Genomic DNA, 12042 nt, shown 5'->3' with positions numbered 1-12042 from the left:
TTTACATCGCGCCTAGTTTAACCGGAACTACATTGATGAATGTCAGCAGCAGCTTCAGCCGCTACTATGATACTGCGCATGCGTCTTAGCTCTTGGTCGGATAGGACAGGGCATTCCAATACGACAGTGTCGTAAAGAACTGTAACGGCGCAGGCGTGGATTCCACAGGCCCAGCATCCCGACGCCCCGCCTTCTCTCGCAACACGCATGCGCGGACTGTGTTGTCAGGGGTGACGTGTCCCGGTGACAGCCTGGCAGGAAGTGGCGGAGCGCGGATCAGGGAGCCGTAGAGATGCTCAAGAAGTTCGACAAGAAGGACGAGGAGTCCGGTGAGTGGGCGGGGGCCGGTGTACGGGTCGGTCAGCTGCGGGCCCTGTACACGGGGTGGAGCGGATACACCGCAGCTCTCGCCGACCTCTGGGCTGACAACTCCCAGCATGTAATGTGCCGCCCTGTCCGTGCATGCTGGGAGTTGTAGTGCCCCTGGCTTCTATCTACAGAGATTACTGTAAACACCTGGTGGACGAGGGCACTTTATAACGTGCCTCCAGGTTGTGCGCGGTCTGTGCTGTACGCAGCGCTCCTGGACGGTGCGGATCCACGTATGGATCGCCCTCCATCCTCTGATGTCAGCAGCTCCGCCTCCTCCACAGCCGACCAATCCGCACATAACTTTCCAGTTGCTTGTGAACGGATTTGTGCTGACTCCACGTGTGGCGGCCGCGGCGGGTCACGGATGGGCGCAGGTTTCAGTGCATAATTCTTGCTGAAATCTGTGGCAAATCCAACATGCCTGGCGCGGCGACACAGAACCCGGCAGGTGGGGCGCATCCGTTTATTGTGGGGTCTCATGCTGACATCATTAGTGCAAGACAAAAGGAGTGCGTCACCGCAGGCAACGCCCCCTCTTTTGGGGTAATGAGGCTCCCGGCCCGCGGCTTCCCGGTTCCCTGCCCCCTGGCCTGCGGCGTCCTTGTCCCCGCCCTCTGGCCCGCGGTCCGCACTCCTGATTTTTTTCACATAATGTGGCAGATTACGGGCATAAAATAAATAAGTGAAGTAGCCTATTTTGGCGTGTGTTACATACATAATACGCCCACTATGTTTGTTTACATCTGCATCCAAGTTCTTGATCCAATGAGCCTTATTGACTGACTGGGTCTGTAATATAGGTGCGTTGTAATGCCTATACTACACCGCAGTACCCAGCACTGTCGGAGGTGTATGTAGTGACATTCAGCTCTGTTGAACCACAAGTTGTATTGGTGACTTTAGGCCCATTTAGATACAACGATTATCGCTCAAAAGCCGTCTTTTGAGTGATAATCGTTGTGTGTAACTGCACTGACATCGTGCAGTTTTCGTTATCTTATTGCTCATGACGACGATGAGCCTCATCAGGTATTCACAGCGGGATACAGCTGATACTATTGTTTCAGCTGTATCCCGCTCCCTGATGACAGGCGGGGGATGAAGAACAGAGCGGTCCAGCTGTGTTCTCCATACCCCGAACAGAGCGCTCAGCTGTATAACAGCCAGGCGCTCCGTGCAGAAAACAGCTGGATGCAGAAGACAAGCGTGACACCCCGCTTGTCTTCTGCATCCTCCGCACCGAGCGCTCGGCTGTATGACAGCCGGGCGGTCCCAGTGGGGAACAGCTGAATGCAGAAAACAAGTAGGGACACCCCGCTTGTCTTCTGCATCCTCCCCTGGCAGCGCAAAGTGATCACTCATCTTGAGCTGTAAATGACACAACGATGATCGCTCAAAAGTCGCTTGAGTGACATCTTTCGAGTGATTATCGTTGTCTAAATGGGCGTTTTTTGAAAGTTTCTAAAGATGATTTTTAGGGTCCTTTTAATTATAGCTGCCTTCTAGCTCATGGGCATAAGATGGGCACTTGGCTACCACAGAGCGTTTGGGAATGTTTGGGGATGGATGGTTGGAGGTGTCATTGCTCATTCCCATTCACTTTCATTGCTCTCAGCAGTTGCTCACACAGAGAGATTACTACCGACAACGATGACTTCTCGTCTCGGTCATTGGGGGATGCAGCTTGCAGACTGGGGGGTATAGCTGCTGCCACTAGGAGGCGGACACTAAGCAGAAAGTGTTAGCTCCTCCCACTTGGCAACCAGCTGTAGTTTAGTGTCCATAGGAGGCAGACAAGGTTTCTTCTTGATCTTCAAGCACCATCTGTATTTGGGGAATAATGGGGAGGCAGAACTCGCCCTGTTACCCCACCAAGGCAGGCGAACTGAACAGATCTAACTGGTATTGTTGTATCTTGATGCCACTGGAAGCTAGGGGTTTGACAGGGATTCTATGGGGGGTGGAGGAAGAGGGGAAGGCAGCTTGTGGGCCGCCAGGAAAGCCACTTCACGGTGCTGTGGCCTCCCTGCTGCCGACCCCGCTCTGCGCTTAAACACTGAGGGGGGTGCTGCCTTCTGGGGTGCTGTCAGGGAAGCCCCTGCAGCGGGGGCCGCTGTCTGCATTGAAAAGAAATGGAGCTGTAGGCTAACCTTACTGGGCTGTCAGGACCTACAGCCGAGCCAGCTCTGCAGCCAATCAGGTACAGTCAATTTTGTCTCTACCAGTACTTCCTGGTGGCGTCAAGATACAATAATACTGCTAACCCTTCTCTTATCCAAAGAAGAGGAGGCATGTTTGAGCATTAACTGGAATGTGTTTCCCCCCTCCTTTCACTGGTTCACTCCCTTCCTCACTAAAGGCAAGCGAACGCCAGGGGAACACTGCAGGAACAGTGGAGCATCCTGCCCGGTCAGAGGGATAAGTATCTTACCACTCAAGATAAGTATGGTTACTCACCCTCTGTCCTCTTGTCCGTTGTCCCCATGGACAAGTGTGGGGGTTGCCTTCTCTGCTGTGGGGATTTGCATAGCTGGCTGCTGAGGGGTTTCTTTCCTGGCTCCCCTCCTGACCTCTGAGGTCCTCAGTCCTTTTTAACGCTCTACTTGGTGGGGGTCCAGCAGACCTGGCCATGCCTCAGATGCATGTTCGGGAGGTCGTCTCTTAAAGCCATTCAATTCCACTTCAATAGATCCCGCAGTACTCCATATAGATGCACATCTAGTGCAGAGGTCGGTAAACAAATGCCAAGCCACTTATGGGACCACGGACCTCCCGTCCCCAGACGTACTCTACCAATTCCAATCAAGCGGCAGCATCAATGGTGTATCAGAAATACAAAAGGTTTATTGCTCCATAAAAAATGGCAACGTTTCGACTAAGAAAGTCTTTTTCAAGTCTTTTTCTGGCTTACAAAAGACTTTCTTAGTCGAAACGTTGCCAATTTTTATGGAGCAATAACCTTTTGTATTTCTGATACACCATTGGTCTCTTACAGCTATGTCATAGAATTCAGTAGAACACGATCGCTTCCTTTGCTCCACGACTCCAAGGTCTCCTCCAGAGCTGTGTTTACAGGGTTCTATTCCAACCTGGTCATGGTGCCCCAGAGGGATGGGCCCGCCAGACCTGTTCTGGATCTAAAGAACCTATATTAGTAAGTACAGGCAAGGCATTTCCACATTACTCTGGACACCTTGTCCTGTTTCGGGTGAGCATCATCTACCCCAAGTCCTTCCTCTTTACCTTGCAGTGTCCAAATTATCTGGGCCTCTCCTACACGGCTCAGGCCCACATACAGATGCCACCGACTGCTTCGCCTCATGAGGCAGATACACTTTTTGCCCCCCCAAAACAATGTCCCTCAATTCCATTCCTGCTTGGCTACTCCTACGGCTGGCATACAACTGATTAGCTTGGTGCCTGTAAGGGGAGAGAGCTAACACTTTCTGCTTAGTGTCTGCCTCCTAGTGGCAGGAGCTATACCCACATCTTCAAGCTGCGTCCCACAATGAACGAGACGAGAAAGGAATTTTACAGTAAGATCAAAATGTTTTTTTTCTGGCTGCACAGCAGATGCAATCATCCGAGGAACAAGAGTTTGCTCGTTCGTCAGCTGACTGAGTGCCGCTTCACATGGCCTAGTGGTTGGGCAATGGGCATTTTTACAAATACCATTGCCCAGTTATTGGGCAAAGTAAAAGGCCCTTAAGGTGGTGTTCATGCATTTCAAAAATCACATGTAAGATGTAAGCTTTTTTGTTGTTGTTTTTTTTCCGCTTGTATTGCTAAAATTCACAAGCGGTTTCTAAAAAAATGCATTGAATTTTTAACAGTATGTTTTTTTTTTAAATTTTTTGATAAATATAAAAAAAATTATTTTTTTTATTGTGGCTCAAAAGCGCAATAAAAAATTCCGGGTGTGAACTAAACCTAAGTTTACAGTTCTATCAAGACCTGTCTTTGCCGTGCAGATTCCCAGCAGTAAGCCATAGACAGAGCTGTGTTGTGGGATTTTTCCAGTCCACTTGAGTGATTATTTCTGGTTCTGTGATTTCAGGTGGCGGCTCCAATCCTTTCCAGCACTTGGAGAAAAGTGCAGTTCTCCAGGAGGTGAGTTGTAGATCTCAATCGCACATCAGGTCTGGATGCTGCTGAAACATTTCTAGGAAACTGAATAAAGGGGCTGTCCAACAGAAAGAACTTCCCACCTATCCATAGGTGTCTGATTGGTGGCGGTCCGACTGTTAGGATCGAGGAGAGCCGAGTGCTTGTTGGAAGTCTCATGGAGAAGAATACAGTGACGGAGTGAATGCTTGACCACCTAGTTCATATGGGGACACACGGAACCCCCACCTTGTGATCGGTGGGGGGCTCGGTAGTCCCACCGATCAGGCACCTATTAACGATCCTATGGATTAACAAGTTGTTTTTGTGGGACAACCCCTTTCACCCACGCATGTATAACTATGGAAGGGAATCCAATCACAATCGCTGGGAAACGTGGAGCGTTCATGATACATATGATGGCAGATTTTAGCCCCAGACGAAAGCACTGATCCAGTATCCTGACATGAAGTGTTGTGAATTTCTGATGTACTTTACAATTACCAATTTCAAGATCTCTGCTTCCTCACAGTGAATGCAAACTTCGTTTACAATCCAGAGAATTGCTTCCCATCCTGATCACACCGTTCATAGCTAATCACCAGAGACGGAACCGGATCAGTTTTCAGCCTCTGGATGTAACCAAGCAAGTTTTCACTCATTAAGAGCAAGCAAAGATATGAAAAGTGCAGAGATATTGGAAACCCTAAGGGCTTGTTCACATCAGTGTTGGAGGTTCCGTTTGGAACCTCCATAGCTAATTTCCACTAGAAAACAGGACAAAATAGTGCAACAAACTGCGCTGGTTCATCCTGTAAAGTCTGTAGGACTGCTGGCTGGAAATCGATCAGACCCATTATAGTCAAAGTGATCCATTCAGATCCTTTTGGCCGTGAGGTGCCATTTTCTTGCTCCCCAAATGGAGCAGGAAAATGGAACTCCTGAATGCCGAATGAGCCCCAAGTCTACTGCAAAAGTTGCAGACATCTTCAATACACCATTAATGCATTTTATTCACAAAATTGTCACAGTGCTTAATGTTTTTAATTCTAGGCTCGTTTGTTTAATGAGACTCCAATCAACCCCCGAAAATGTGCTCATATTTTAACCAAGATCCTGTACCTTATAAACCAGGTATGTGCACAATACTGTAGTAGTATTTCTGTACTGATAAAAGCCGTGACACATGTTGGAGACTTAACGTGCATTTACACACACAGATGATCACTCAAAATTCGTCAGAAACTGACAGTTCTGAGCGCTCATTTTGCATTAGTCCATTAGTAGCTAACTAACGCCATTTGTCTGTATTTGGAGAACAGCCGGTGCTCTGTTCTCTAAATACATCACTATTCTCTCTCCAGCGGGACAACAGCTGTTAAAGGATAGTATCAGCGCTGCCCGTGGAGAACAACAGATTTCTTGTAGACCTAAAATCGTCGATGGCCGAAAAGTGCATCTTAAGTGCACGATGCGCACACATTTACACGCAACGATTATCGCTCAAAAGATGGCTTTTTTAGCGAAATTTGAGCAATAATCGTTGTGTGTGTAAAAGGGCCTTTACATAACTTTTTTGTCTGTTTAGCTATAAATAATCTATGCACTGGGTGAAATAAATCAAAAACGGCAGCAAGTAAAAGTGGTGAAGCTGCTGAGGGCTGGAATCTGGTTACTCTCTTTGCTTTTTTAAGCTGCAATCATGTCCTCTACATACAGTAGGTACATTGGTTTCTCCTCTATCTTTGCAGGGGGAGCACATGGGAGCCACAGAAGCAACAGAAGCTTTCTTTGCTATGACCAAATTGTTCCAGTCAAATGATGTGAGTGATTTCTACAACTTGCATATTCTTAGTATGCAGGTCCTGTCCAAAGTATAGAGTACAGTGTCGGTAGTGCCAGTGGGTTGTCTTCCATGCATCCTAGAATTTGCAAAAAATAATTTTGTCATTTACTGCTATTAAACTATATGCAGAATAATTTTCAAGTTTTCAAGATCTTTGCTTTCTATCAGTGAATCCAAAAGCTAAAAATGTTGATCATGTCCAACCAATGCTGGGTGATTAATTGAAGCTATTCGATTAATTAGCATTTGCTAAAGAGCAATCATCAGCGTTGCAGAATCGATATTCATGCTGATCCCTGTGGGTGGGCTAATATCAGGCCGAGGGTAGGTGGGGTGTGCAAGACACAGGGCAGTAAACCAGTGTACAGGACGCTGATGAGCCGGTGCAGAAATGAAGCATAGCGCCTAGATTGGCTGAGCCTCTGCTAATCAGTGCTATGCTTGTGCAGTATACAAGCTTGGCATTGATTGGTTGAGGGTTGGGCAGTCAGTGCTATGCTTCATTCCTGCATTGTCTTTCAGCTCATCAGCATCCTTTACGGAACAGCAGAGGACTTAGGCCTCATGTCCACGGGGAAAACCAGGCCCGCTACGGATTCTACATGTAGAATCTGCAGCGGGTCCCTCCTGCCCCGCGGACATGAGCTCTTAAAATAGGAATTTAAAAGAATTAACTTACCCGCAGCGGACCGGGAAGGTCATCTCTTCCTCACGGCCGGATCTTCTTTTGCGGCCGGCGGATGAACTCGTGCCGCGCGCATGCGCCGGGCACATCCGCCGAGCCGAAGCAAGAAAGATCCGGCCGTGAGGAAGAGAAGACCCTCCCGGCCCGCTGTGGGTGAGTTAATTTTTTTTATTTCCTATTTTAGGTCTCCCGCGGATCCGGACGGCTTCCATAGGCTTCAATAGAAGCCCGCGGGAGCCGTCCCCGCGGGAGACCCACAGGAAAATGGAGCATGGTCCAGATTTTTTCAGGCTCCATTTTTAAAAAAATCCCTTTTATTGACCATCCGCGGGTATTTATCTACCCGCGGGTGGTCAATGCATCCCTATGGGGTGCGGATCCGCGTGCGGGAGAAGAGTTAAAATCCGCTGCGGATTTTAATTCTTCTTTTGCCTGTGGACATGAGGCCTTAATGTCTGGGTGGCTGAGGCTTGGGAAGGAGGTTCATGGGAAAGGGGGTGTTGGGGGACAGACAGTATACTGGGAATGTGGTGACTCAGGGGGTAGAGGAGAAGTACATTTTTTTTTTCCTGGCAAATACAATGAATTTGGGTTCACATAATTGATGGGATTCACATAAGATGTGAACAGAGCCTGAGGGTTAGCAGCATTTACGTTGCAGAAATATTTCAGACTGTCCCATTCATCCAAATGATACTTACAGAAATCTATGTGCTTGCCATCAGAGCAATCCCCGTATTTAAGTTGGACATCAGCTGCCTCTGGATATTAAAATGATTGTTCCATTTGCTGACAGCAAGCTGAGAACTTGAAAATAATTAGGTAATGAAACACGAAGGATGTTAGAAAGTTGCAGAATTTTATACTTTTCCTTATACAATGGTAGTCACCATTGAGCCATGATCAGCAGCCTAGAAAATGGGTACCTGCAGACCCCAGCTTTCTCAATCCTCAAGAGAGGCCATTGTTGCAGTATCTGTACCAACGTGTGTGTCTATAAATATATGTACCTTGTGTATATCCCTTCCCTCTCCCAGCCCACACTGCGCAGGATGTGCTACCTCACTATAAAGGAGATGGCAAGTATCTCTGAGGATGTGATCATTGTCACCAGCAGGTGAGTTCAGGCTTCTAATCTCCTTAAATTACACATACGCATTTTAATATAATCTGGTGGAGATTATTGGTTGATGTGTTTGCAGTTTAACCAAAGACATGACCGGGAAAGATGACAGCTACAGAGGACCGGCAGTGAGAGCCTTGTGTAAAATTACAGATGTAAGTCAGTTTACTGTCAGTGGGATTATCTTCTTTTTCAGCAGAGAAGCGGAAGAGCAATATCCCGTTGTAATGCTGTGTCTGTATCTCTTCAGAGCACCATGCTACAGGCCATTGAACGCTACATGAAACAGGCCATCGTGGATAAAGTGCCCAGTGTATCCAGCTCTGCTCTCATCTCTTCTCTGGTATATTCTTTTAAGTCCTACTAGATACAGTTTTTCCTGGGAGTAGATGATGGCACAGGCATGTGCAGATTATTTATGAAGCCTATATGTGTTCATTATCTGCATACACTGTTTGTTTTTAAAGGGGCTTGTCTCATACTTTCCCACTTGACTGATGATGAGCCTATTTCGGTGAAATAAAGCCTTACAATGCCATTAATAGGATGTCTGTGATGCATGGATGAATCGGTTTCCTCCAAAGCAGTGGTTTCCAGCTGTTTCAAAACACGGGCTGTTAGGGCATGCTGGGAGTTGTAGTTTTGCAACAGGTTGGCCACCACTGCTCCAGAGGAACAGCCTCATCCTTCCACTCTGTTTAATAGGATATCCAAATATGGGACCCTTATATGATATAGTACGTAGGGGCTGTTTAAAGCATCCATCCTCTTTGCAGCTCGTTTACATGTTGCAGTAGATCTTTGTGGTTGATGTGTAAGGGAGCATTTTTAGGTTTAGCAAAGTCAAACAGATTAAAGAGGCCCTAACGTCTTCAGTAAGCAGGGCCAGCTGAATAGCTTAGTAGCTGCGGCCCCACTGACTGTATAACATCTTTTCCTTCATTCCTACTACCCCTCCATACCAAGTCTGTTTAGATTTTGCTCCCAGTAGTATGAAACTGTCAAGTGGGCCGTCTCTTCTGCTCACGGTAATTGGATGACATCAGGTTTAATTGACAGCAAGTGAAGCATGCCTACTTTACAGATTCAAAGTGCTGGGAGTCAACTCTAATGGGACTGAGAATGGAGAGGGGGAAGTAGAGAGAAAAGACTCATGATAGCAGGGCCGCAGTCGCAAAGCTGTGCCACCGGCTTTGCTGATCTGAGGACATAAATGGTCCTCTTTAAATAAATAGGTCTGTATAATAATTGTTTATAACTGTTTAACCCCCTCAGCACCTGCTGAAGACCAGTTTTGATGTGGTGAAGCGTTGGGTCAATGAAGCACAAGAAGCTGCCTCCAGTGATAACATCATGGTGCAGGTGAGCTTTGTATGAATGCATTTATGATCCCAGAGATCGTGTGATTTGACATATTAATCACCTATCCTATTACTCCTCCAGTACCACGCTCTTGGATTGCTGTATCATGTTCGTAAGAACGATCGTCTCTCCGTCAACAAGATGCTGAGTAAGTTCATGCGTCATGGCCTAAAGTCTCCATTCGCCTATTGTATGATGATTCGTGTGGCCAGCAAACTCCTGGAGGAGGAAGATGGAAAGTAAGAAAATTAGTAATTTGGTGATATTTAGATATTCTATGTAAGGATGGAGAATAACTTTATGCTCTTTTTCAGCCGGGATAGTCCACTGTTTGATTTTATTGAGAGCTGTCTCAGAAACAAGCATGAAATGGTTGTTTATGAAGCTGCTTCTGCCATTGTTAACTTGCCTTCCTGCACTGCCAAAGAGCTGGCACCCGCCGTGTCTGGTGAGTAGGTTGCGTAGTATTTCAATTCTGCTGTGAGCCCAGGGGAACGCGATTTGTTTCCCCACCTCCATGCCTTATTAATTGGATGCTTAGAGATCCTTTATACCTAGTCCACGATACAAACTTCCTTGATTTAATTCTGTTATAATTTTTTTGCTCAGTGTTGCAGCTGTTTTGCAGCTCTCCAAAAGCCGCCCTCCGTTACGCTGCAGTCAGAACCCTCAACAAGGTACCGTGCTCTGAGACATCTTCATTGCATCCTAATATAGAACTGTATTCACTGTATATAAGTATATCTGGATTATTGCAGGTGGCCATGAAACACCCATCTGCTGTAACTGCCTGCAACCTGGACTTGGAGAATCTGGTGACAGACTCCAACCGCAGTATAGCCACGTTGGCAATCACCACACTCCTGAAGACTGGCAGCGAGAGCAGCATTGACCGACTCATGAAACAGATCTCCTCTTTCATGTCTGAAATCTCTGATGAGTTCAAGGTTTGAGTCACATCCTCTGTTACTTATGGAAGCATCAATCTTTACATTTAGTATATCTGATGCTCATTAATAAATAGGATAACAGTTTGGGGAATCATTTCCTTTAGATTTAACCTTTTAAAGGGGGTGGTCTGAAAAAATGAAGTTAACCCCAACACACAGGATAGGAGATACCCATCTGATCGTAGGGTTCCACTTTCATTGGGGCTGATGGACATGATGGTCACATATTCAAGTTCTCAGCTGTTTGATTCATGCAGAGGTTTTTAAGTCCCCTGGTCTCATGATCAATGGATGTCCCAGCAGTCAGCCCCCTACTGGACCAATAGTTATCACCTGTCCTATGATTAGGGGATAACTTCTTAACATTGGACAACTCATTTAATCCCGCTTAACTGATTACCCCAAGCTCTGCTCCTTTAACAAAAAGGAACATTACAGTATTGGACAAACAAAGCTATTCTCCTTCAAACGACTGTAGCTCTGGTTCTGTTGTAGCTACAGTTAAGGTTTTGGTCTAATTTTAAAGCCAAGTAGCTGTGATAGAACTGAAGCTACAGCCATTTGAAGGGAGAACTGGAATACTGAATGTACAGCTGTCGCATTAAACTGTGAACAGAGGAAAGAGGTGGTGGGTGCAGAAAGGGACAAGCAGGCAGCAAAGAATCATCTGTGGTTCTCCTGTCTCACGGAAGAGGTTACACAGACTTTTGATCATGTTATAACCCCTTGTCAATCAGACACTATATTTGCTCTGTTACATATGGAGAACTTATTTATTTTTCATTAATCATTTTCTCATCTAATCACTCCTCTATGCTGTTTAACCCAACAGATGCCATAGTGGGGAAACAATTTACTGGTTCCTAAGGCTAAAATTAGTTACGTCACGAAGGGGTTAAATATGAACTTGAGGTGACTGAGTTGTGTGCCAAATATATTTACATGCCATATTTGGAGTCGGGAATGAATTTTTCCCCCTAAAATGAGGAAAATTAGCTTCTACGACAGTTTTTTTTTTTTGCCTTCCTCTGTGACAGTTAAGGGGTTAATGATGCAGAAAGTTTAGGTACCTGCGAAGACCTTTTTTTTTTTTGGAAGAAATTTGAAGATCTGTCTCAGCCCCTGCTCTGCCACGTTCATTTATGTGTTGGGTAATGCAGTGAAGAGGCCAAAGTGTCGGTTCCAGCAAGTCCCTAGCCCCTTCTTTCTGCTGATTTGTGGGTTTCGGCTGTTTCCAGTTATACACGGATAGCCTAGCCGAAGAATAGATCAGAAATGTTATATCCTGGAAAACCCATTCTAGGCCAAAAATAACTCCAGTTTATATCTGAATGATGCGTGTTAGTAGCTAAATTCTTAGCCAACTTCATAGGTTTGCATATTGTCTTCTAGGTGGTGGTTGTACAGGCGATAAGTGCTCTATGTCACAAATATCCTCGGAAGCATGCTGTTATGATGAACTTCCTATTCACCATGCTTAGGGAAGAGGTAAGGTCACATTGTGTTGTGTCCCTATATCGTTCTTCACTATGAAGTATACTGATGGAAACCCATTGTCAGTATTTATTTTGGAATATTCAATTCACATGTTAATTAGATT

At 46.0% G+C, this 12042-nt stretch overlaps 1 protein-coding gene across 1 annotated transcript in view; it reads left to right on the top strand.

Annotated features, from left to right (window-relative positions):
* Window positions 1–200: 200 nt before the first annotated feature.
* The window catches only part of COPG1 (COPI coat complex subunit gamma 1), a 28901-nt gene continuing 17059 nt past the window's right edge, over window positions 201–12042 (top strand). Inside the window, exons 1-13 of the mRNA XM_066596163.1 lie at window positions 201–329; window positions 4430–4482; window positions 5530–5610; window positions 6228–6299; window positions 8045–8124; window positions 8210–8285; window positions 8381–8473; window positions 9406–9492; window positions 9574–9731; window positions 9807–9940; window positions 10102–10169; window positions 10251–10439; window positions 11835–11930. Of these exons, the coding sequence (XP_066452260.1) occupies window positions 293–329; window positions 4430–4482; window positions 5530–5610; window positions 6228–6299; window positions 8045–8124; window positions 8210–8285; window positions 8381–8473; window positions 9406–9492; window positions 9574–9731; window positions 9807–9940; window positions 10102–10169; window positions 10251–10439; window positions 11835–11930 (1224 nt within the window). The 5' untranslated portion in view covers window positions 201–292. The remainder of the gene's footprint in view (window positions 330–4429; window positions 4483–5529; window positions 5611–6227; window positions 6300–8044; window positions 8125–8209; window positions 8286–8380; window positions 8474–9405; window positions 9493–9573; window positions 9732–9806; window positions 9941–10101; window positions 10170–10250; window positions 10440–11834; window positions 11931–12042) is intronic.

Source organism: Eleutherodactylus coqui, chromosome 3 (assembly GCF_035609145.1).
Source record: "Eleutherodactylus coqui strain aEleCoq1 chromosome 3, aEleCoq1.hap1, whole genome shotgun sequence".
In the NCBI taxonomy this organism is placed as follows: Eukaryota; Metazoa; Chordata; class Amphibia; order Anura; family Eleutherodactylidae; genus Eleutherodactylus; species Eleutherodactylus coqui.
This window is presented reverse-complemented; position numbering and strand designations above follow the sequence as displayed.